Here is a 26,996-nt window from a genome sequence, read left to right as displayed (position 1 = left end):
TACTGTCTGGCTTTTCCCAGCTTCACAGGCTTTCAAATGAACTGTAGTTTACAAGCTGTCTTTAAAGGTGGACAGCCTTATTTAGAGAATATTGCAATAATCCAATCAGTTTCCCTAGATAGGAGTTGCATTGATAAACAAACAGAAGCTTCAGAAATTATTATTAGGCTGCATCCACACTGGAGAAATAACCCGGTTTGGCACCGCTTTAACTGCCTTGGCTCAAGGCTATGTAAATTCTGGGAGTTGGAGTTTGTTGTGGGTCGAGAGGGGAGTGGAGCAGAGCTCTGCTCTGGGACCTACAACAAACTTCAACTCCCAGAATTCCATAGCCTTGAGCCAGGGCAGTTAAAGTGGTGCCAAACCGGGTTATTTCTCCAGTGTGGATGCAGCCTTAGGTACCAAGGAGAGGCAGAATGGTAGTGGTTTGAGTGTTGGACTAGGACTCTGGGAGACTAGGGTTCAAATCCCTGCTCAGCCATGTCAAAACACTGGGTGATTTTGGGAAAGTTGCACTCTTTCGGTCTCAGAGGAAGGCAATAGCAAACACACTCCGTACAAACCTTGCCAAGAAAACACTCTTATAGGTCACTTTAGGATTGCCATAAGTTGGAAAAAACTTGAAGCCACACCACCATCACCACCACAACAAAGGTAAACATGTCTCTAGGCCATCTGGGCCAATGCCAGATCCAGGAAGATTGCTTGGCTGTATACTTGCCTTTTCAGAACAAATGTCTGCCCTTTCCAAAAACAAAACCCTGGTTTGTGAACCTCTAACCAAGACAGTAGAATTTCAACCAACAATATCTATATTTTGATTTTCAACCCTTTTCCCCTCTTCCAAACCAGAACTGCTCACAAAGATTGGTTCAAAATGTCTAATATCTCCGGAGGGGTTGGGAATGGGGAAAAAACGCAGAGTTGGCTGTCATCGATATAACCTTAACCAAAGATTTCATCTGAATGATGAAATACAAAGGGGTTAAGATGGATCCCTGTGACTGTGTAAACCAAAGAGTATAAGATGTAACAGCAGTCCACCTCAGCACCACCTAATGGGATCACTTTCGGGAAGCATCAGAAGTACCATAAAACAGAGGTTTCCAGTTCCAAACTGGCAAACTCTCCCAGAATTGTACAGTTACATTGTTACTTTGTCATTTCATTGTTGGGAAACATAGGAAAGAATGCAAGTCAGGCTGAATTTAGTTTGACCCTAACCTAATACAGCAATATTAATGTTAGAAAACCATCAACACACTCAAGTAGCACTTAAACAATATTAGTACATGATTATTCATCAAATAATAAGTGTAGCCAATAGAGGATGTCCAAAAATAAATATTAAAAACTGCCATATTATAAATATTTAAAATGTTAACAGTAACATCTAGAAACAAATGGTTTCAATAAGAATCCTTGTAGCAGCTTACTTCACTGGCTTTGGTTAAGGGCTTGTTTAGTTTAGCTGCCACTTCTACAAAGAAGTTTAGCACGGTGTATATATGCCAGAGACAAATTATTTTTATGTACCTTCATGTTATTTGTGAGTGATGGCAATCCTAAGGTGAACATATCATGAGGTTTTCTTTGTGAGATTTTTTTCAGAGGGTGTTTGCCATTTCCATCCTCTAAGGCTGAGAGAGTGTGACCTGCCTAAGGTCATCCTGTAGGTTTCCATAGCCAAGCGGGGATCTGAACCCTGGTCTCCACAGTCATAGTCCAATGCTCAAATCACTACACCACGTTGAGTTAGTACGCCCGAAACAAGGTTTTTTCCTGTGTATTTTTTGAAAAGAGAATGATCTGAAAAAGTTATACTGAAAGTTTCATATAGTTGGTTCCCAGCAACTGCTTAATATCAGACCAAATACTAATTTCATTGCTTTCCATTATAATTTTATCAACAGAAAGTAAAAAGCGATGCATATCCCAGCAGTATACAATTATCTTGATTACAGTTTTCTAACCTGTGTCTTATAAGATAACCGTACCCAATTTGGTACCATGGGGCAATTATGTCAGATGCTGTTGATTTCCAATACCATATTAAAATTAGATGTATGGTATGGAGACTCTCTCTCTCTCTCTCTCTCTCTGTGTGTGTGTGTGTGTGTATTTATATACACTTCATAAACATATACAATTTAATTTGCATTCCAACAGACAAAGGATCCACAATAGCAAAATCCAAACTGACCAACTATCTCTATTGTTCTGTACAATAACATGTTAATTGCATTTTGGACAGACATTATTTTTGATACAGATAATCTTGGCAGTCTATTGTTATCCATGATAAATGAATACAACTTTATGCAACAGCCTTATATTGGCATAGTATGTCCCAAAGGACTGGACCTAAATACCTAATGGCACCAGATCCCATCTAATCTTGGAAACTAAGTAGAATAAGCCCTGGTTTATACAGTGGTCTCTTTGTATAAGTGTTCTGGACACACACATCTCCAGTGTATGCGGAAAAATGTGGGCCCTCAAATTGTGTTGATTTTAATGGCGGTGTGCTCCTGTGCATGCCACTGCACATACAACACAGCCATCATTTTGTCCCCCAGGCTTGCTGTCCACGTGCGCAAAAGTCTGCCGATGGCGCAGGGAAACTGTACTTGGATGGGAAACCACCAATGAGCAGCAGGTGCTGTAGGCTACATATCAGAGAAAGGAACTGGCAAAACCACCTCTGAATATTCCTTGCTTAAGAAAACCCTATGGCATTCATGGGGTCACCAGAGGTAACTTGAAGGCATGCACACACACATCCCAAAGGTACCACAGAAGACTATGAAGATCTGATGGATGATAGAAAACATGATGATCAGTCTGGAATTCTTATGTAGAAGAACCAATACAAGTTTGATTAATTTATTTTGGATTTATTCCACAGGTTTCATACCATTAAGTTGCCAAATAATAAAGCAGTGGCTTTTCTCTGTATATTTTAATGCTAGTAAAAACTAGACTGTCCTTTCTGTCTCTTAAAAAGATTAGGTTAGAGTCTGGGTGGTACAAATAGTTTTATTGGTCTGCTAATAGGTTTTTCAGTATAATTAATGCTTACATAGCCAAAGGCTTGGATTAGCTCCCTCTCAGTGCCATTAGTGGACTATGTACAAACATGATGATAGTAACAAATCTTGTTACTTTTCAAAGTTTGCTCAGAGCAGTTTTTAAAGATTTTTACTGTAAAATGCCAGAAAATACTGTATATATACTAATACAGATATCTGCATACCACCTATTAATATGTAGTGAACAATAAACTTCCCAAAACGTATTCTGAGGGTTGTTCAAAATGATTTTGATACTTTTAATAAAGTAAGTGGATGTATAAGTATCCAAGCAGGATCATTTTTCCATGTTAAGAGTAAGAGATTAAAAGGGAATGGCTACACTGACAGTTGCATAAAATGGCAAATGGCTACAGCTGTATTGTAACAATTCCAACACACAAGAGGTAAATATTTACAACTTCTTTATTTCTGAAATTCGGGGGGGGGGGGGGCGGGGGAGAGAGGATCCTTCATAGGCATTCACTAGTAGAGCCACTCTACAGCCATTTATTCTTCCTAGCTCCTTGCCTTGCCTGCAACTACAATTCTCAACATATGGGTCTCGTGCTATAACACCACATCTACCCATTTTCATACAGCAAGAGCTAACCAATTCAAGGATGTGCTTCTTATTTTACTTTGGCCTGTATGTGCACCTTTTTCCAGCACCATCACAAACAGTTTTTAGAAATAAAATGTTTCAATTTAATTCTTAGGGAATCTTGAACCAAATATAATTTCAAGGCTCTCAGTTAATTATGAGATAAAATACTAACCATATACTCTCTTTTCTTCAAAGGGAATACTTTAAAGATGGGGACTGAGAATGAAGGGGAAACTAATGATGACATACTGCTCTGTAAATATAAACCGTATTTAGATGTATGATAGTCCAGTTCTCAAGCATCTGTAAAATAGAATGTTATTTTGTATTATCATAATAACAAGTTAGAAAAGTAGCAAGTAAGCTGCAACAAAATTACAAGTTGAACTAATTGAATATTTCCATTTTAAGAAAGGAAGTACCAGGAGCTCAGGAAGTACAAATATATGTTTAACTATGATGTTTGTTATTGCCTATATGTAATGTCAAGACTGTTGTATGTTGTATGTTGTATGATGAAATGTTTTTTTAATGTAAAAAATCCAATAAATATTTAATTAAAAAAAAGAAATAAAATGTTTCAAATACAGTGGATCCTTGTTATCTGCTGCGGTTTGGTTCCAAGACCCACTGTCAATAACAAAATCCACGGATGCTCAAGTCCCATTAAATACAATGGTATAGCAAAATGGTGTCCCTTATATAAAATGGCAAAATCAGTGTTTGCTATTTGGAATTTATACTTTTTAAAAAATATATTTTCAAGCTGTGGATGCTTGAATCCGTGTATAAAAAAATCTGTGGATAAGGAAGGCTGACTGTAAAACTAATTCCCGATGAGCTCCACTCCACCACCTCCCTGGATCTTTTTAAAAAGAGACTTAAGACCTTCTTGTTTTGGCAAGCCTTCCCAGATGCTCTTTGATATCATGTGACTCCCCCCTATATGTACTGTATTATCGACTGCACTCAGCTAGCTTGGATTTGATGTAATGGTTTTAATTTGTATAATTTTAATGATTTTATTAAAGTTTTATTTATGTATTGCAATTTTTAGTCTGTATTTTGTATTTTGTTATTGCAATTTCTATTTGTACACCACTTTGATCACTGTGGAAAAGCGGTTTGTAAATAAAACTTATTGTTATTGTTATTATTATTATTATTATTATTATTATTATTATTATTAAAACCAAAACAAACTGAGCTCATCTGGTTTAGCCAATTTTCCCATTTCCCTCATATACAGAGAGCAAAGGAGAGCACCAAAAAGGTTTATGGGTAAAACCATTTCAGTGCTTATATGTATCTTAGATCCACAGTCTGGACATACTTTTGGACTTAGCCTTGGGTTTATGTTTCAATGCTGGCCAGGACCATATTTGCATAATTGAAACTACTGAGCCAGCGACACCAATTGCTGGAGATATCGGTTCTAGCTACAATGACACATACCTTGATTGCATCCCATTTGGACCATTGTAATACACTCTACATGTGGCTGCCTTTGGAAATTCTTCAGAACCTTCAGCAGGTCCAAAATGTTGTAGCATGAATGCTGTCCAGAGCTGGTTACAGGGAATGTGCAACTCCTGCATTGCAAAAACTCCATTGGCTACCATCTTATTTCCAGCATAATCTGAAATGCTGGTTAATTTATGACCTAATAAAGCTGATATATGGTTTCAGTCTAAAGCAGTAGTTCCCAAACTTTGGTCATCCAAGTATTTTGGATTTCAACTCCCAGAAGCTCTAGCTGGCTTGGCAAACAGTCAGTAATTCTGAGAGCTGAAATCCAAAACATATAGAGGATCAACGTTTGGTAATGAAAAAACATATATATCTATATAGGCCTGCAGGTATTTTAGGATCTCTGAGGGAGGACTTTCTTTTAGAAAAACAAAGACATATTTGGTGAGAACATGGGAGAAGGTCTTCTCAGTGGCTGCTCCCAGCCTGTGGAATTCCATCCCATGGAAGACTAGGTTGACCCCCTCTCTGCTCTCTTTTCATCAGGAGGCAAATATCTTTTGATATAAGAAATGGCCCCAGACTTACGTGGGAGGCCAAACTTTGGTCCAGGGCTAGGAAGAGAAGGGGTTATAGCACCATGTTAGGCCATGCTGTCTCCCTTTCTAGGGATCCCCGTAGTTAGTGCACTTCGGTGGCGGCAGCAAAACCAGCCAAAGATTTTCCTGGAGGAAGTTGAAATCTTCAGCCATGGATCGTAGGAGGTGCATAAAAGCATAGCTGAGCTTTGCTCTTCTTCTGATCCACCCTTCCTTTATTCATGTAAGTCTGTTATGCATTATGTCACAGCTTTTGGTGGTTTTGGCATGGGATTGGATCCAGTTGATGGGAAGACTAGGCCAGTGTGCCTGTCATACCTGGTGGGGGTGGCTTTAGGGGGCCTTGGGTGTGAAGGCAGCATGAGCGTTGTACTTTAGGCTGCCTTTGAAGACTTACTGAAGACATAAGTTAATACATCACTTAGACCTAATAATCAGTTTGGTCACTAAACAGAATGGGCTTAAAAACTGGTTGCCGCATATTTCTCTTCTGAAAGCAGCAGGAATTCCTGGAGTTGGGAGTCAGAAATGGGTCAACAATTTATATGAGGGAAGATGATTTTCAAATGCCCTGGTCCCAGGACCATAGAAGTTCAAACCAGGATTCCCAATTAAACATGGAAACAAACTGGAAGCTTATTACTAGCTTCTGCATGAAATAGCTGGGTTGGTAACTTTCTGTTTAAATCTGGCTGTCATATTGTGGACCAACTGAAACAGACCCACATACAAACATTATATTAACCCATTCTGGATATTAGGAGATCACAGATAACTATACAGGCCTATCTCTGTGCAAGAGTGGCCATAGCTGGTATTGCCAAGCTACCTTCATCACACAGTTGACTGGGCATCCAAAAACACAGCCAGATTAAAAAATATTCCAGTGGTATGAACCTCATTCTGAAAAGAAATGCAATCCAACACAAACTGAACACCATCTCTTCTGGCATGTTGAGTCACTTTCCAACAGAATCTCCATCATGTTTGGATTTGGGCCATATCCATCCTATTATAGAATCCAACTACTTGTTTGGCACCTCCACTGTCACAACTGGATTAGATTTAAAGCAAAACCAGAGTGATCAGTCTAATTATGAGTATGGTCTGTATGAGTCAAATCTCTGGATGATCTTAACCAGCCAATTTACAAAGTTGTGAAACAGAATGAAGAAAATGCAGTGCAAAAATATTTTCACACACTGTCTGGAACCTACTGTCAGATAGCAGCAAAAATGTAGAAAAATGATGCCTCTAAATCCAACCAGGACAGGAAGCCAGAAGACTAATCAATGGATTTTCCCCAAAGGCCAAGATCTAGAACAGATTTCTTATCTTTTTTCTCAATGCCGGCCAAATCCAAATAATAAGCATAATCCAGAAGTGCTCAAATGCTCAAATAGGAGATTTGTGACTGTGAACTTTATCGCACCAGGTTCTCGGCCCGGCCCTGCAGGAAATGGAAACGAGTGGGGGACGGATTTTACCGCACTTACCCGTCCCTCACTCATTCCATTCCCCCTCTCTTCCCTGCCCATTCCGTTCCAGAGGGAACACTTTTTGAGAACTGTTCAGAACAGTTCTCAAAAATTTCCCCCTCTGGAACAGATTAAGAAAGGAAGAGGGGGGGAACGGAATGAATGAGGGATGGGTGCGTGCAGCAAAATCTGTCCCCCACTTGTTCTGCACTTGTCCCTGCTCCTTCTGTTCTGTGCTCAGAACGGAACGGAAAGAGTCTTGATATAGAGTCTCTATACATTGTTAAAACATTTTGATATAGTGAGAATCTGTTACAGTACAGGTGTTTTAAATCCAACATTAATCTTACCTAGAGTACCCAGCTAGAGTAGGTATTACTGTACCTAGAGTAAGTGTACTGAAATAACTGGGACTTTTTAATCATACCAATTTAGTCAACACCCATCTTAAGCACCACTGATATCCATTAAAACCTATATAGGACTTTTTAATCACAACTAGATAAGATTATGACAGGGTCTAATTCTATATTTTTCCAGATGACAGGGACTATATCTCAATTTACTGAAGCATTTAGCACTCTGATGGTCCCTGCCTCACAGGAAGGTGAAGGCAAGGCTTGAGCAAACATTGAATAGACAGTACTAGTCCAAACATTCTATCTATACTCTCACACTGTTAACACCCGAAATGTATCTGAGTAATAGACTTTTTTAGGACCATTCAATCACTGCATCAACGTTCATATACAAAGACCTTAGCAAATAGGTACCAGTGCCCTCACCACCATAGAGGCGGATCAAAAATTGAATGGGCACTTATGGCCCTTTAGATGTTTTTGGACTTCACTTCCCACAATACTTCACCATTTGTTATGCTGTCTAGAACTGGTCAGTCCAATAATATTTGGAGGACTTATTCACCTCTGATCTGTAGCCTACAGCTGTTTTGCATCAATCTGTCTTTTTCCCTTAACTTCTAGCTGTTGACACTGTTCTCCACTGATAAGGTTCTAGTCAGCGTGAGGGGTGAGAGAGGATCTAAAACATAAAAGTAGCCCTGCTGGATCAGACTGGATGTAGTGTCGAAAGAGCGCCGTAAAGCCATGGTGCTGCAGTTATCATGCCCTGCAAAAGCCAGATCGGAGCTGTGGCGTGCAGTTGCTGCAGCCCCAATCCAGTGCAGCTGGAGACGGCAGCAGGCCACCCCTTAGGGGCAGACTGCACAGCCTCTTATACTTGATGCTTGATGTCAGCTTCCTTTTAATCTACCTTGTCTTCAATAATTTCTCTCCTTACTATCTTAAAAGGCACAAGTATCTGTTAAAATATATTTCTAAATTGTATTGAAAATGTTCAGATGTGTCAATGGTTAACTAAGGTTTAAAATGGTTCCTGTTGAAGGCCAGAAAGCCTAGGCCTGGAAGAGCAAGTCTTCAAGGACATGTGCTGAGACATAATATAAACAAATGTATTATTGTTATGCTCCTGTGTAGCATGGTGACTTCATGGGAAAGAGGTGTGTCCACTTGGTGGGAAGGTTGATCTTTTGAGAGAACAAAGACTGATGTCACATTCGAGCTTCTAGCATGGACTCTGAAAGAGTATAGAGGTATAGTAGCCTGCTGTAAAGTGTAAATAGCAACAAAGTTAATAAACCCTCATTTGAGTGAAAATCTGTGTGGAAGTTACTTTGATACTGAGTAGCTGAGAAGACTGCATCTGTTCCAGTTGGTACCAGTCCAGAACCACCGGTAACAAGAGACATCAACCATCACAAAGATCTTTTTCTCTAACAGTATCACCTCCCTGTTTTCTGACTGTTGAGGCTGTTTCACCTTTTCTTAAATACTGTCTGAAGCTAATTGCTGGTGCCATAGCATTATTTCTTTCTGACTTTTTTGCTTCTGAAAAAGCATACTTGCTGCCTGCCACCAGTATGGATTGATTGGCTGAATGTATAGAATGCTCTGAATCAGAATTTTAAAGAAACTTTCCAAGGTGTTGACCCTATTTTGGGGACAGGGTTCAGCACCTTGATACATTTAGTTCTGATTAAACTGGAAATGCATTCATCAAAGCCAGAAATATGGAGAGCTGACTCCTTACGTGGGCGTGCTGTACGCAGCTTCCGATTTACTCAGAAGCCACACCGTAATACACTGAATGGCGTGCGTGGCTGCTGTGTGCACGCGCCATGCCGCACCACTTCATGCACAAGTCCCATTCACTATAATGGGGCTCGAGCATAGGCAGAATTCACCTTATGTGGGGTGGTCTGGAACAGATCCCTGTGTAAGGCGAGGTTCCACTGTACAACCAAAGTATTGATATTCTGCAAGTAGATCACACACTCATGTGGAACCACCAGAAGTACATCTTCAAATTACCTCTGTAATCCGATAGAATGATAACAGAGTGTGCATGTCCCAGTTGTTATAAATGTATTTCCCAGTAAACTCTCAGTTTTTAAAAAAACAAACTCTAGATCAGGGTCGGCTACTGTGGAAAATTAGTGCTGCATCTGCACTGCAGAAATAATGCAGTTTCACACCACTTTAACTGCCATGGCTCACTGCTACGGAATTCTGGGAATTGTAGTTTGTTCTGGCACCAGAGCTATCTGACAGAGAAAGCTAAATGTCTCACAAAACTATAGTTCCCAGATTTCCACAACACTGAGACATGGCATTCAAAGTAGTGTCAAACTGCATTATTTCTGCAGCCCAGGAGACCTTGGAGGACTGTATTTCCTTGTTGCACTCCTTCCATTAAAAAAATAGTTTGCCCCCAAATGCCCTCTGATGGTATGGAGGGCATCTTTGCTATGTATTGGCAGCCTGGGCCCAGTTAGGCACAGGAAAAAACTTTATTTTTATCAGGAAGTGACTCAGAAGGCCTTTTTAAAGAACAGGTACCCAAACCCTCTCCCTGGGTCAACTTTTGTTGTAAAAAGCCTACAATGTGGCAGAAATGCCCGCATGCCCCCTAGAAGGTGTTTGAGTGAATCTGGAGATCAAAATGTTTTTGATTTTCCCTCCTCCAAATAAAAATATTTTTGTCATTTTATTACCCTTGTGAGGTCTAGAGGTCATAAAATTGCCCTGGGGACTACTTGTGATCCACAGGCCACTCCATCTTATATGGATTTAATTCACCTACTGGATCTATCATAGTGAACTGACTTGATATTGCTATGCATGTAGGCATGTATGAGTGTGTGTGTGGTGTGTGTGCACACAAATTAACAGAACCACCTGTTTCTCCATTTTTTTAGATTTAAATTTTGTTTATAGAGAACATTTCCTTACTCATATTCAGATTGTCTGGAAGCTGTTGAGTCAATATTTTCATGCAACACACCCAAAGTTGGGAAAGTTAGTAGAAAAGAGTTAATATCTTTAGTTAATCATTAATAAGCTAATTAAATGGCATTCATGGTAGCAGGAAAGAAAAAAAATGATTATGTTTAAATTTAAATCAAATGCTTCCATTAAAAGTCATATGTGAATTAACCAGAAAAATCCCATCACAGTTTTAAGCTATAGAGAGAAGAAACAGATGCATGAATTTTTGAAAATTACATTTATCACCAAAAAAATCTTCCCTTGTTTTCCCTTTCTCCTTTCTCATATGGTCTCATCCATTTACTCCCCTTTTTTTATTCTACTGATTTCCACAGGGATCCCAGCAAAATATTCAGGGTTAAAAATTTCCAAGTTACAGTTTCCTGGGACAGATGAGGAGCCTCTGTGTGGTTCCTGGGGTATAACAGAGAAAGGCCAACTGGATACAAACACTGTCTCCTCCCAAACTACTCTCATTGGTTTAAAACAGGGATGAGAATCATGTTGACAGACTGCAACTTCCGACATTCCTCATGATGTGCTGTTATGGCTACTGGGAGTTCCTGTTCCACAAGATCTAAAAGACAGCACAATTCCCACCTCCAGTTTAAAAATGTTTAACCTGGGAATTAACTGAATTATCATAACCTAATTATGAAGTAAAATAAGTGGCTTGGATCTTGTGGCCTAAAAACTATACTTTTCCAATCCTGAGGGATTTATAACAAAAGAAGTAGTAGTTTTGCAAAAATCCAAGAGAACTAGGTTTTGGTTAAAAAACGAACTGGGAACTGTAGTATTTGTTGTGTCTTTAGCTCTGTCTTTCATTTAAACAATAAAAAATGTAATTGATAATTCTGGAATCAAGTTAATGCTAACATTTCAATATGTAAGTCAATAACTTCAGTTAGAAAGTAAAATTCATTGTTCCTTCATGTTAGGAAAATTTGAAATTAACTGGTAACTAGATTGATTCAACTGATTAGTTCCATGTCTGAAGAGATCATAGAATGAGCAATTTGACATTATTGCTGTTCGTTTAGCAAAACATTCAGGTCTTTATCTTCTAAACAGAGACCATACCTTCTGAATGGGGATTGCCACATGGGCAACAGAAACCTTTACTATACTGGTGGGGCTTTACCTTCTGCCAGTATTCAATAAAACCTCGGTTGCTGATTTTTACTGCAGGTAAAAGTTTTCATGCCCTTGGGTCCAATATGAGACCAGTAAAAAGAAGGTGGCACATCACTGTAGACCAAATATACTTCAGTAATTCATACTGCTTCCGTACAAAAATGGGAAACGTGATTAACTCTTCAGTGCTATAGTGTTTCCTGTAATTTTGACTAAAGAGTTTTACACTGGCATGTGGAACTAGCTCTTGGTTCCTGCACTAAAAAGACAAGAAGTCTGCTGATCAAGACTGTCTAGTCCAAAAATCAACCAGATCAACCAGATGCCTATAAGAAGCCCAAATAAATATACAGAGTCACTGGTCCCTTCCTGACAAGGACATTACATCTTGTTAAACATTTGTTTCCTCTCCTCAGCTATGACAAATATAGAAGCAATTTTCTTTTAGCAATGTGTCAGGGATTCCATATTGTTTGGAAGTTGTTGTTGTTGTGTGCGTTCAAGTTATTTTTGACTAATGGCAACATTAAGGTGAAACTATCACAGAATTTTCTTGGCAATATTTGTCTTTGCCTTCCTCTAAGACTGCAAGAATTTAACTTGCCAAAGGTCACCCTGTGGGTTTCCATGGATGAGCAGGGATTTGAACCCTGGTCTCTAGAGTCATAGCTCAGATCAATGGTCCCCAAACTGTGCCCTTTAAGAGATTTTGGACTTCAGCTCCCAGAAGCCTCAGCCATGTTGGCCAATAGTATGGGAATCTAGAAGTGGAAGTCCAAAAGCCCTTAAAGAGCACAGGTTGGGGACCATTGGCTCAGACCATTGCAACACGCTGGCTCATTTGGAAGTTACCTATTTGAACATATTTCACTTGAAGTGAATATGTTTTGTTTCAAAATTTTGCATATGCACTACCACTAGCTGTACACATTTCTGTAGAGGAGAGAGATGTGAGTTTTTAAATAAATATATATTTGTACTGGTATGGCAGGTTGTTTAAAAGATGAAAAAACACTACATTCTGATTTCATCTTTTCAGTTTGGCATTCTTATTTTGATAATATTCAAGACTAAATAAATACCCAGAGTACTAATAAAAACCCCATTAAGACATTTCTCTGATTTGTTTCAAACCCTTTTGAAATATTGACCATACACTAATCCCTTTCAAATCTGGCAAGTAGTTCATGTCTTTAAAAGTCAACCAAGACCCTGAGGGCATGTCAAATGGGCAAGAGAGCATTCAGTTATTTTGCATAATGCTTTAGAGGACTGCTGGACATTCAGCCAAGCAGCACAGATAATGCCCTCTAATTCTACTTCAGGAGTCTATTCCTGTCAATTAATTATGATCTGAAAGTCCCTGTGGCTCATGAAAGATGAGGCTGGCATAATTTTTTTCATTTGTTTTCCTATCACTTGATCACATACTAGGTCATGATAAGCTACTTAATGAATAAGTGGCTGCTATTAAATAGCTATTTTTTTTTTTAAAAGAGTTAGCTTAAAATGTTATTGTTGCTGGATACACAAAATACTCTCCCTCCCCTTGTACAGGATCACCATTCAAGTGCATTCTTCCCCAATTCTTGAGGTATTATGCATAGGTATCTATATGAAAACAGATACATGTACAGGTAAAAATTCATATATGTCATGCAAGTTTTCTCCTCTTTATAATTTTAGATGCAAATGAATCTATTCTGTAGATTTTGTATTAAAATAGAACTCTTACAACTTGGCACACTGGTTTCATTTCTAGGTCATTTGAACGATAACTAAGCCAGACATCTTAAGAGGGCACCAGAAACCTCTTCTTTACCCAAGTATGGACTCAAGTGCTTCAGAGTCTACAGAATGTTTCCCAAAGCTAAACACAAGAGAAAACTAATATGTAATATACAATGCACAGAAAGAGAATTAAATAGCAAGCAAACAGAACAGTATAGCAAGCCTCTGACTAATTAAAAAACAAAACCAACGACAACAAAGATTTCTTTGCTCAAACCTCTTTTTTCCTCATGGTCTTTTCTCTTCTTTGTTTAACATTATTCCACTGCCCATGCACCGTTAGATGTGCCATGTCTGCTTCCAAATAAAATGCATAAAAAAAAATCCACAGATCTTGGAAGACTGAAATTGTGTTAATTTTCTGATCCACGTTCTTGCTACAAACATTAACCAGCAGTATGATAGCTCCAACAGCAGACATCTGATTCTTGACATTTAAAGATACAATACTGGTAAAAAATAGTGACGCTTTATTAACTGCAAACAGCTTGTGAGGGAGTAAGTGATGTACTCTTAAAGAGTATAATCAGAACATTCAATAATTTCAGACTTTCAGCTTTGCTTTTTTTCCCCAGTCAATGCTAGTTTTTTTTAAAGGAACAATAACTAGAATAACCAATCTGGCAACTCATATAACTGTTCCATGAGGGTTTTGTTTTTGTTTTTTTGGTATGTGACAAAAAAGATAATAGGTTGTTTCACAATGTACAAAACATTATGTTCAAAGGGTCTCCAGTTTTCATCACAAAATAATAAAAGATAAACCCTAAGATCACAAAAGCTAATGAATGTATTGAAAATATACAGTTCATTGGAACTGTAATGCTAAATGAAAGCCTTACTACCTCTGGCTCCCTTGTGACCTGCTGTGATGTTTTGTGTGTCTTGAGTGCCTTTTTAATCACCCCAAATTATTCAGAGAGCTCTTGTTCTTTTCACATGTTAAGAAAGGGAACCAATTCCTTATTGTATGCATTCATTTGGAACACTGATTCTTAGCAACCAAAATGCAGATTTATTCGTAATTTCTATATAGATTAACTCCCACTGTCATCTTTTCATCCACAGTCTCATCTTAGTGGGAAAAGCATACAGTATATGAAACCAGAAGTAGTATAAGCACTGCAATCAGTAATACATACTACAGTACCTGAAGATACTGGCAAGACCGTTCTTGTTGACAGGTTTCTGATTTCACCACTGTCTGGTCCATGTTCATGGAAGCTTTTTGGTAAACCTCACGAGCTCTGCTCACTGTCAGCGTGGAGGACCAAGAGCTTTTTTTCATTAATGGAGCATCCAAATTTACTGGCAGGTTTGCACAGGTGGAACATTTGACATCATTATTGCTTCTGGAAGGCTTTACAGTATGTTCACCGAGAGTGTTATAGGCTTCCATAAAGTACTGAGAAGTGGAACGGTCAGGGCATCTTCCCATAGTCATAACCCCACTTGGTCCATGGTAAATGCAAACATCATTATCCAAGTTGTCATCTGAACTCCACCATCCAGATGCATTTGATCTGGATTTTCCTTCTGACCTCCTGTCTTTGCTCTTGCTACGCTTCCCATATCTCATAGTTTGTGTCTCCTCTGGGCTTGCTTTGCCTCCATTGATGCTGCCCTTTGATGGGCCTTCAAGGGAATGAGACTTTGTGAAAAGTTTTTGAACAGAGTGAACCAAGTGGCGGATCCTCCCAGGACTATCACTACGGTGTTCTACAGCAGTTCTTTTATATTGTAATGTATGATAGCCATCTCGGTTAAGAGGAAGCTGTCTTTCAAACTGGTCCAAAAGATTGGCAGGGATACGGTTACCTTTACCAGCTGTTCCATGTGGCACCAAAGCACACTCATCCTTAAGCTCATTATGGGAATTGTAATGTCTCCGAGGGAATGTACTGCTAGCAATCTGATCATTGTAGGGTACCATGCACTCGCCTTGAAAAGAGTTCCTCTGAGTGTAGTAAGAGTGATCTGCAGGATGATGTTCCATAGGATTTAACAAATATGGCTTCCTCTCTGAGTGATGGATCAAAGAGTCACATGGTGGTTCACAGGCAATCCCATGATGGTGACTGCGACTGCCCGATAATCCTTTCATCATTGATCCAAAAAATATCCCAAAGTCATTTGAATATCTGTACTTTTGTTACCGAAAGATCACCATGAAAGACCTAGAGAAATGGAAAACAAAAAATGTAAAATGGTATTGTAATGAATACACATATTTGTGGTTAGTTTATTAAAACTGTTATTATTGCACCTCTTAATGACTTCTAATCAAAGCACTGGATTTAGACTAAGGACTTTATCACACCATCTCTGGTGCCCAACTTATCTCTTCTGAATTTGAGCCAAATTCAGGTTAGGCTGATTTAATCGCATGGACATTTCCCTCAAAACAGCTTCTCATTGCTTCCAGTGTTGAATTTGGGTCCCATAAGTCACTTAGGTGGCCATTTTTTTTCAATTCCAAAGCGTCTGGTTTTGAAAAAATGGCTGCTGAAGTGATTTATTGGGCCCAAATTCAACACTGGAGACAATGGGAAGCTGTTTTGAGAGAAATGTCCATGTGATAAGAGGTAAGTCGGGTACCAGAGGTGGTGCAATAAAGTTGACAGTTTATCACATACATTTCCCACTGATATCAAGGGAACTTACATTAGGCACAGCTTACTTTTCATATTAATTTCAGTGGAACCTGAATGCAGTCAAGTTATGTTAGATACAAATCAATGCATCAGTGCTGTTCATATGTTTTAATCACTCATGCTAAAACCAGAACATATCTGTGAATTAGATGTTCATTGTTCATGTGATTTAGGATAATGGTATCTTGCTTTGTATGTATGGCTGAAAACTGTAATAGACATGAAACAAGCAGATAAGGGATAATTTTCTTCCTAAAGAAATTGCCTCCTTTTAATGAAGAAGGAAAAAGGTGCTTTGAAAAGGATGTCTGAAGGATGGAGAAATTATTTTGTTAGGAAATACCTGGAATGTGAGTTATATTTAATTTCTGCCTTTATTATTCATCTTTTTGTGAACTGTTATGGTCTAATGGCTAATAAAACTCTTCTAACATGAATTTGGGGATGACACTTTAATTGCAACTCTGTGCAGATGTTTCCTTTCACTATGCATTGGGCACCAATAGGGCCAATATCTGGCAAATACTAGATCTAAGAAACCTGGTCTAGGAGACTGCTTTAACTGTCCTGCAGGGATGTAGCTAGGATTTTGGGAAGGGGGGGGGGGGGCCAGACTAAGTGCCACCATTATAATGGGGCTTGGGTGCAGCGGCGCAGCAGCACACACCATTCATTTTTCTAATGGAAGGGGGGGTCTGGACCCCAAGAAACCCGCCCCTTGGCTACGTCCCTGTGTCCTGGCTCAGTCTTAGGGAATCTTGGGAATTGTAGTTTATTGTGTCACCACAGCTCTTGACAGAGAAGGTTAAATGTCTCATAAAACTACAGTTCCTAGACTTCCCTAGCACTGAGACAGGACAGTTAAAGCAGTATCAAACTGGATTATTTCTGCAGTGTGTTTTGGACCTGAGATATCATAAGACCTACCAACTGTTACTACTGTGACTGGTTGAAATAATTCTAGGGGCTCCTGTTTCATATTTGGGCGGCTACTATAAGTGTTTAGACATAAGTGTTTATATTATGAGGTTCTGACTTCTGTCATGGGTCACAGCTGAGAGAGAATCTGTTACACTGCAATAGGATAACTATCATAGATATGAATGTAGATATGAGGAGAATCACAGGACAGTGGAATATAGTTGGTTTATGAATCACAAAAGAGTAATGCAGAGTAAACTGAGTATACTGAAATCTTACTAAAAATACAGATAAACCTTAACAGCTGACATAGAATTTAGAGTATGTGCAGTAATATTTCCCAGTCACTAAATTTTATATATTTTCATAATGCTAAGATGTGTTCCTAAACACATGTATTTAAAAATAAAATCTAATTAAATAATCGGAATTCATGGTCAAGATAAATATATTTAGCAGTGGTATATCATTAATTTGGAACATGAAGCCTCATATTTTATGACATCAAAATATTAGTAACTCAAAGGAAATGTTTCTCAATATTTAATGATGTACATCTTAGATGTGGTTGTTATGACCCTTCTTTTTAGTATTCTGCATTTACTTTTTATAAGCTGTATTGCCAAGTCCACTAAAAGTAATTTTCTACAAGCTAAGAGGACTTCCTGAATTCTAAAAGCAATTTGGAAAAGTAACCATGTAAATAAATGCAGTCAAATTGAGAGCGTGAAAGTGAATATGGGGAAAAAAAAGATAATTATTGAATATACATTTTCAAAGAAGTAGCTGTGTTAGCTTCTTGCTGCCACATTTCTTCTTTTTCCCTCCCTCCTTCTTTTTAACTGAATATAAGTTTGAAAATGAGTTAGTCAGCACATAACCAAAAGTACTTGACTTTCAAAACAGAAATATTGATTTGTAAAATTTAACTTACTTAAAGAGGTTGCTCAAAGAGCAAGCAACAAAAACAGATGGATTTACCTTTTACAGAGAACATGACTGTTAAGAATGATCACCAGATGAGTCATTACATAAATTATGAATTTTATGCTTAAAGCTGTAAGAGTGAACACCTGCTTCAGAAAACATTAACTTACAAATAAAATACACAAAATATGTCATGATCCTGAAAACCACAATTTTCTATTACTTTCAAAAGAGAAAAAAACTGTACACACATTATGTGCATAAGTGTGAGTGTATGTTTTCCTTTCCATCCTGTCTTCCATGTATATTATGGAAGGATTATTCATTAATAATTTCCAAATATACTGCATAATTATTTGAAATTCAAGAGTATACTTTGGTTTCATGTGCATACCTCTAACACATAAAAGTCAAAGTGTCTCTGAAAATAGCCCAACCAATCGGCCAAAAAATAGCTACATCAATATACCATATTTTTTTAAATCTATACAGATACATTTTTGAAACTTTCAGTAACATAACCAGCTTTTCTTCTATCAATAAGATAAATGGTGGGATTATTTATACAAGCTGATATAAAAATAAACACATTAATATTAACAAGTGAAATCTAAATCTCATGAAAGGAAGATTTAGATCTTCCAGAATATTTTTTTCCTAATATTGCAGATGCTTACCTACAAATAAGTAAACTATGCCAAGTGATCACACAGTGAAATGATATATAAATGCATAAGCCTGATAGATTCTAGACCAGTGGTTCCCAACCTTTCTAATGCTGCAACCCTTTAATACAGTTCCTCATGTTGTGGTGACCCCCAACCATAAAATTATTTTTGTTGCTACTTCATAACTTTAATTTTGCTGGTGTTATGAATCGTATTTTCATTGTTACAAATTGAACATAAGTAAAGCATAGTGATTAATCACAAAAACAGCCTCAGAGGATGGCAATGGCAAACCCTCTCTGAAGAAACCTGTCCAGAAAGCCCCAGGATAGGTTTGCCTTGAGCCTTGGGCATGAAGCCACACTCTCTCAGCCCCAGAGGATGGCAATGGCCAGCCCCCTTTGAAAAAACCTGTCCAGAAAGCCCCAGGATAGGTTTGCCTTGAGCCTTTGGCATGAAGCCACACTCTCTCAGCCTCAGAAGATGACAATGGCCAGCCCCCTCTGAAGAAACCTGTAATACACCCATATGTAAATAAGTAAGTTCCCCACTGTCAATATACCCCATGATGAAGGTCCACCATCCTTGCTGAGCATTTACTTAAGCCAATTATCTGAATTGTTCCAGTTCAGGGTGAACTAAGGGGCAAAATAGATGGGCAGGAAAAAGCAGCTTGAAGCTGCCTTTTCTGAAGTTGTATTGAAACCCCATCAACCACACTGTCTGCTCCCAAGGTGGCTGGAGTGTGCATGTCATCACCACATGGCATGGATTGAAGCCATGCTGATAGGTACTTCTTCTTCTTCTTCTTCTTTTTTTACTATCCCCCCACCATCCCTGCATACCTTTATAGGAGCGAACCGCTGGCGAATTCCATCCTATTGCATGGTCATCCTGTGAACCTGTCCACATTCACATGTGCAATGCTTCACTGGGACAGGGCATCAGAGCAGAAGTGTGCCCATGCAGATGCCTGCAAGGTACAATCATGCCCCTGTTCACCCCCACTTCAATCCATGCCCCCTCTTTGACTGTCTGATTTGTGTATGTTGTATTCACCTCCATGAGAGGAATCATAGTTTCTCTTTTCGGCATTGCCACCCTTACCACTTGGGTATGGCAGCTCCATCCCTTTTCAATACACTCCAGCAATGGGGCATTTATGTGCACAATTAGGCTTAGGGTTTGGAAAGAGCACCGCTTTAGAGCTGCCCTGGAGTTGGTGCATTTATAAGTATATGTGAAGGTGTGCACTTTCCAGGAAGATGTGGAAAAATCCAGCTTCTTTTTAGCCTGGCTTTTCTCCCTGTAGTGTGGCTGCATTTTCCAGCCAGCTTCAAGGCATGCATCATCTAAATGCCTTGCCTTGAAGCCAACCGGAAACCTGCTTATTTTGTCCATCTGTTTCGCCCCCAAGTAATGAGTCAACTTCCATTTCCAAAATAATAAAATTAGCATTTACAGTAGTCTATTTATAGTTCCGGTTCCATACATGAGACTGAACCAGTATATTCTACCTTTGCAAAGCACTGTAGAACATGCTTATAATTTACAATATGAGTAGTCCAATTGACTTAATGCTCAGCGTGTTGTATGATCTCTTTAGCTAATGATAAATTAATCCTTTACAGAAAGTGTTACTGAGAGTGCAGGCACCGCAGGAGCTGTCCTCTAACACACAATTAATCTGAATCACATCCAAGTACCATTTCAAGGTCTGCAAGTACTGAAGCAGCACTACGCCTTTGAGACATGCCAGCAAACTTAGAGCAATACTGAATTATTTCAGCATACAGGAACCCTGATAGGAATCTAAAATATATCTTCTCAGAAACTACTTACAGAAATTTCACATGTACAATACTATCAGCAGAACAAACTTTTGGCAAAGATAATGGACAGCTATTGCAGAGATCAGTTAAACCCAAGTACTAAAAGTAGAAAAGAAAAACAGAGAATGAATAGGTGTAAAGCTTGACTGTGATGTATTTTTTTCTGAATAGTGTATTCTAGAGATAGCAAAGACTGAATATACTGTTTAACTGTACAGTATATATAACATAGAAGAAAGTTAATGTTGACACAGCACTCCTTTACAGATCAAATACTGAAGAAAAAAACATGAAGTCTGGGAATGTCCGTCCCATATTTAAAAATAGCAAGCAGACACATTTTCAAGATTTGTAGGCTCAATTCATATGTAATACCACACCAATGAATTAGGCTTGTACTCTTGGTTAAGTAAGCAGTTCATCCATAATATGGATTTAATGGACATTTTTCTTATTATTCAAAACTGAAAATGGATGCTTTCCATTTCCATGTATAAAGCAGGGCAGAGAGATATGCAGAAAGCTCAAGGCTCATTACAGCTTATTCTCATTACACTGAATCATTTGGTCTGAACTGACCCAAAGCATGTATAAAATTATCATGTATATCAACTTAGGAGTGTTGGATATCTGTACAGTATTACTTACTCACTGATATTTAATATCAATATCATGTGTTTGTTTGGATCAACATAACAAATCCATAATATGCAATTATAATACTCCCAGCTAATTAACAATCCCTACTGCATTAACCCTTCCTATGATTTCTGGCTCTCTTGAAAACATCTTGTTTATATTATAAGACTGTGCCAGCTTTCTGTATAAATGTAGAGGAATGACATTTATTAGCTAGAACTCATCGTGTAGGGATTGAGCAGCTGAATCATCTTCCAATTTCCTTGCAGCCCAGATTTCATGCAAAATGCAAGTGGAACTTCTCAAATCCATTCAGGATCCTATTTAGAGAAGGAAAGAATCATCTCCAAGGCCACCCAAACTACTTTGAAGTTACTGTGAACATGAATTTTCTGTCATTATGCAAAGAACAGATGAACAGCTAAATTTATTCACTTACAAAACATGAGCTAAAGATGCTTCATGGCCCACACAGCTCAATGTGAATGGGAAGAATAAAGATTTTAACCTGAATATCCTATGAGGAAAGTTATGTTTCACTGCTTCTTAATCAATCCCTCCAGAAAATATTTGTCTCATTCTAATAATAATAATAATAATATAAAGCAAAAAACAAAACAAAAACACAAACCCTCAAACAAATTATATCTTACTATTTTAGGGTCCACCAGAAAGAACCAGAAATAGGTTACAATAAATAGCCTACATAATTTTTGATGATTTCCTGCTATGTAATGTATAACAAAAATTATAATATTCAGTATAGCCGTGGGAATCAGGCTGGGAATGTTATCATATAGTTCAAAGCCATTGGTTTCTGAATTTGGCCTGGACACAGCAATGTTGTCCAGATGCTTTTCACTCTTCTTTAGCAAGGAAACTACTATCATGATCCTTGCTACTATTCATTACTACCAAAAGAAATGGCAGGAAGCTGTTCTGTAGATTGCCAATTCAGCTGTGGGGAGGGTGTCTACTGACCTTATATAACTGCAACATGAATCACAATGCCATAATTATATGTTATGGGATTCTGCAGGAAGGTGCAGGAGACACAAAGGGGGAGGGTTATAGTCAACAGAGGAAAATCTATGGAAACTGAGAAGATTCTTCAAACTGGAGTTAAGAGACTAGTAAAGGTACAAAGACATCTAGGAGTGCTCTGCTCAGCCATGAAATCACTCAGGGAAAGGCAATTATAAACATCCTCTGAACAAATCTTGCCAAGAAAACCCCATTATAGGGGTGCCATAAGTCGGAAACGACTTGAAGGCACACAACAACAACATAACGTTTTTACAGATACTATAGATGGCCAAAATGTCTGAATGCTCACTAGATGCCAAAATTACTAAACTGAGCCTAACATACTTGGAGATATCAAAAGAAAACATGACTCAATGGAAACAACAATAATGCTCATAAAAGCTTAAAGCAGTAGGAAAATAGGAAGACCACATTACAGATGTATTCACTCAATAAGAGAGGTCTTAACCCTGAGTTTCCAAGTCCTGAGCAAGGATGTTAATAACAAGATCTCTTGGAGGTCTCTCAAAAGTTGAAATCATCTTGATGGCACAGACCAATAGCATGTGACAATTACTCTGTTCTACAGTAGGTAAAGGAAGAGATTGTCTCCAAAGAGAACACAGAACTGAGATGGATGGAGGTTTTTAAACAAATTTCAAAAGGTAGTGGCAGCCAAATTTAAAAACAAAGAAACAAACAAAACCCAACACTCTGGTCTTTTTTAAAATACTTCCGCTCTTGTGTCTAATTCCCACTGTGGGAGAGTTTTCACTTCAATTACACACCTGTGGATCAAGGACAGCAAGTAGCTGATAGTGTTGTTAAGCCTACACTTTAGGTGGAATTGAGTATTAACATGACTTGTGTAGAGTTTCACAATCTCCTTAGAAAGAACCTGCATCTGCAAGAAAGAGCAGGAGGCCAGTCAAACATACAGCCAGTGTAAAAAGTAGGAACTTGAAGCCAGCTTTAAGGGGAAAATATTACATTGCATTTCAAGAAATTTTGCTTGAAGAAGTAATGCTGGCCATCTAGCTGTAGAAAGAGAAGCCAGGAACTTATCAGGGTAACAGAAATAGATTCCACTAGTATTTGTCTTAGGTTTTTAATATACAAGTTTTTCCTTTAAAAAACAACAATAGAATAATGAAATTACATGCAGAAAGGAAACAACACTGAGAGTAGAAAGTACATTTAAAAAGGACAAATATAATATAAACACAATAAACAAAGAGACATGCTCCCTGGCCTATATAGGTCTGTTTTTCTAAGTCTGGGTTTAGATAGTAAAGAGGAATATGTTTGCTTTTTTAAAGGAAAACTCCAGTTTCCTGAAACTGTGTGCATATATTATGGTATATATTTCTCACGGAAACTTGGTTTTAGATTCTAGATTCACTTTCTGTTAAGTAACAAAGAAATGCTCCATAATATATGACTCATGTGTCACTTCAAGATGAACAGTATTCAAAGCTTGGGATGGTTTCAATGAAATAACTCACTTATGGAAATAATGGAAATTGTGAATAATTTAGAATAATGAATAAGAAGTTTTCTTGCATTCTGTTTTTGAATGAGAAGGAGGCATATTCACTGAACAAATAATTTAGTCTGAAACATACACATGACTTGGGGAGGAAGGTTTTTTCTACTGTTATTACTTGTCTCATGAAAGACAGTGGACAAAAGTAAATAGCGTTTGGGTTTACTATTTAGACGGTCCATAAAATGAGGAATTTTATGTTTAATTCATTGACTGTTAATTAAATAGGATATGATTCATTAACTAGTTGAAACTGCAGATAGATAAATGGGAACTGGAGTTTCAGGAAATAAAAAAGAAAAAAACATTTTCTTCTACACAAGCATAATGTAAACAGAACAACAATGATAAAATCTCAGTCACAACATGTTCGCTATAGAAGTGCATTATAGGGTAATTACATCCTGGGATAATAAATCATGATAAATTGGCTTTGCATTATTGAGCAGAATGAGAAATTTATTACACATTTCCCCTAAATTATTTTGTATTGGACCCAAGATCTACCTCATGTGCCTAAAACGGCTACTGTTCATGAAGATGTCACCACTTCCCTGTACCACACTCTATTTCATTTACCAGAATCCCCTAACCTTTTTTGAATGTAATGGTTTTGGGGATAGGATAAGCAGAAAAAGGAAAAAGATGACAGGGAAATCTGTGTCAGCTAGCCCAGTGTCATGAATCTCAAGACACTTATTTTTCTCCTGCAATGACAGAAAATTATGACACTTCTCTATGAAAATTGTGCATCTTGCCAGTAAACCGCACACCTTTCTGGAAACCACACCACCTCCTATGAAAACTGCACACCCTTTTGGCACAGAAAATAAGAATTAAAGACCAAGTGGAAGCTGATAGAAGAATCATGTGACAAGACAAGTGATCAGCTTCATTCTTTTTCTTTCTAATAAAGATGGAACAACTGTGAAAGTCACACACATATTGAGGACATTTATGACTGTTCAGTGATATTACTCAAAGCTGCTGCTTGGGGTTTAGTAAATGGTACCTTTCTTGCTCCTCAGCCTGAAATGTGATTTGAGGCTTCCCTTCCACCCTAGACCAAGGGCAGATCACCCTTCCCATTCTTTGCATAATGTTTAGGTTGTTCAACATCCCTTCTCAATTCACCAAGTCTATGGCAGAGACCTCAGCCCTGGCCACCAGGAAGTTCTGTTACAATATGATTCCTTTCCCTTCCTTGTTTCTCACCCCCAAATGAGAAACAAATGTGCAGCCTTTCCCACCTCTCCCTTTGGGTCTCTCTTTGGTTTCCCACCACATAATATCATCATGTTGCCAAACCCTTCATCACATTGTTTGTATAAGGATATAACATTCCTATCTACATTTCATGCACTTTCCCAAATATATAGCAATAAACAATGTAAATGAGTAGATTTCTCCCCCCTCAGAAAGCTGTGCACAATGAAAAGATTGTAAGTATGGGTTTTTACTGAGGAGCTGTGCCGTTTCTCAAACTCTTGCACAGTACTGGAAAAGTGCATGGTTTATGTTGTGGAGGGAAGACAAATGTTCCTGAAAAGGTGGAGTATAGCTTTTCTTTCTGTGTAAGTTTCTCATAGAGATCATCCTCAGTTAAGAATTGTTGAATTCCCATTTGATTCCTGTCTATATGTACATACCAGCTATAATGAGCACATGCAGAAATAATCTAGTTTGAGACTGCTTTAACTGCCCTGGCTCAATGGTAGGGAATCCTGGGAACTGCAGTTTTGTGACATTGAGGCGGGATACAGACGGGCAAAAAAGGGGTGTGTTCATGACGTCATGAAGGTATAGCCTTCAGACGGCCCTTACCTGAATGCCGCCATGAACACGCCGCCCGCACGCCCCAAGCGGGAAGAAGCGGCATTAAAAAGGTGCTGCTTTTCCCCGCTTCTTTTCTATATAGTGCGCAGCTGCGCATCTCCGTCTGTAAGCTGCTGCACCGGTACGCCAGAATTGCTACGCCGCTAATTTAAGTTGCCCATTTAAAAGCTCCGTGTCTGCTGCGTCACATAATGAGTCGGGGTCCTGGAACATGCGCAGTTTGCAGTCAGGCTTTAATTGCAGCGTCAGCTGCCATGCAGGTGTGGAAGCTGCAGCATAGCTGCAGCGCATTTTAGGACTCGTAACCCTAACCCTAGAGCTGCATGTATGCATGCGCTGCTAGAACGTGGAAAGTTTGGAATTTAAAGTGCACCCCTACACACATTCCTGCGCCATTTTCACCTAACAATAAAAAAACGCTAAAACTTTAAATATTTACATATGTACAAGGGAGGTGATGGGGGATGGCAGGGGGACAGCGGTGGCAGCGGCGACAGCTGTGGCTGTGCATTGCAGATTCAGCAAGAGCGCGGGGACCAAAGGAGAGGAGGCATCCATGATGCTGGTGACATTGGCAACGTGCAAGCGGACAAGGATGCCAACACCAGCTGATCACCAGCTGGCAGGAGACCACCTTTGTTCTTGGCCAGGGCGGGGGAAAAAGTTTAAAGGGGCTTGAGTGCTTTAAATGTGCACATATGCTTTCTGCCGCCGGTGCTGACCGCCGCAGCTGCACAGCTGCGCATCCGCCAGCTGGCAAAAGAAAAAAAAAGCCCTGTTTTTGGCCGCCCATGAGGAAGCTGCCTCTCTCTTTGCAGCGTCCTGCGAGGTGGCGGTATGGAAACTGCGGGTCAGAAACGGCCCCAGGTGAGGCGTCTTCACTGCCCCCCGTGTGGAAGCCCCATACACCTGAGCCACGCCCCCGGGGCGGGTGGTCTGGAGGCTCCGTATTCAGCAGAATACACCTCCAAGATGTCTTCCCCTGCCCATCTGTATCCCGCCTGAGTCTTCTTTGTCAGAGAGCACTGGTGCCACAATAAACAACAATTCCCAGGATTCCCTAGCACTGATTCAGTGCAGTTAAAGCAGTCTCAAACTGGATTATTTCTGCAGTGTGTTTTGGACCTGTGATTCAGGATCTCAGCTCTTGTATAGTCTACCTCAAAGCTTCATGGAAGTCCAAAAAGTACTTTCCCAAGCTCTGGCTTTTTATTTGATGATGTTCATGCAACATAAAATGTTTCTTTAAAAATGACTGAAAACTGTGTCAGATATAACTTTTCCCTAAATCTTTTCTGCTTCATAAGATCAAAGTAAAATTAGACCTAGATACTGATCATTCTCAAAGATGTTCTATAGGGGATAGTCAAAATAATGATGCCCTAGAAAAGAATCACAGCTACACATTACAAGTAATGGATTTATTAACTCTTCACCAAGGGCTGTT

At 38.8% G+C, this 26,996-nt stretch overlaps 1 protein-coding gene across 4 annotated transcripts in view; it reads right to left on the bottom strand.

Moving 5' to 3' along the window:
- The window catches only part of LOC121917319 (disks large-associated protein 1-like), a 412,347-nt gene that overhangs the window by 138,030 nt on the left and 247,321 nt on the right, over nt 1-26,996 (bottom strand). For 3 of the 4 annotated variants that reach the window (XM_042443197.1, XM_042443195.1, XM_042443196.1), the window contains one exon: nt 14,651-15,677. In XM_042443197.1, the coding sequence (XP_042299131.1) occupies nt 14,651-15,607 (957 nt within the window). In that variant the 5' untranslated portion in view covers nt 15,608-15,677. Of the gene's footprint in view, nt 1-13,717; nt 13,892-14,650; nt 15,678-26,996 lie in introns of those variants that run through there. The other variant, XM_042443198.1, reaches the window with a different exon arrangement.

Source organism: Sceloporus undulatus, unplaced genomic scaffold, assembly GCF_019175285.1.
Source record: "Sceloporus undulatus isolate JIND9_A2432 ecotype Alabama unplaced genomic scaffold, SceUnd_v1.1 scaffold_15, whole genome shotgun sequence".
NCBI classification, from domain to species: Eukaryota; Metazoa; Chordata; class Lepidosauria; order Squamata; family Phrynosomatidae; genus Sceloporus; species Sceloporus undulatus.
Note: the sequence above shows the minus strand (reverse complement) of the source record. Positions and strands in the feature narration are given on the sequence as shown.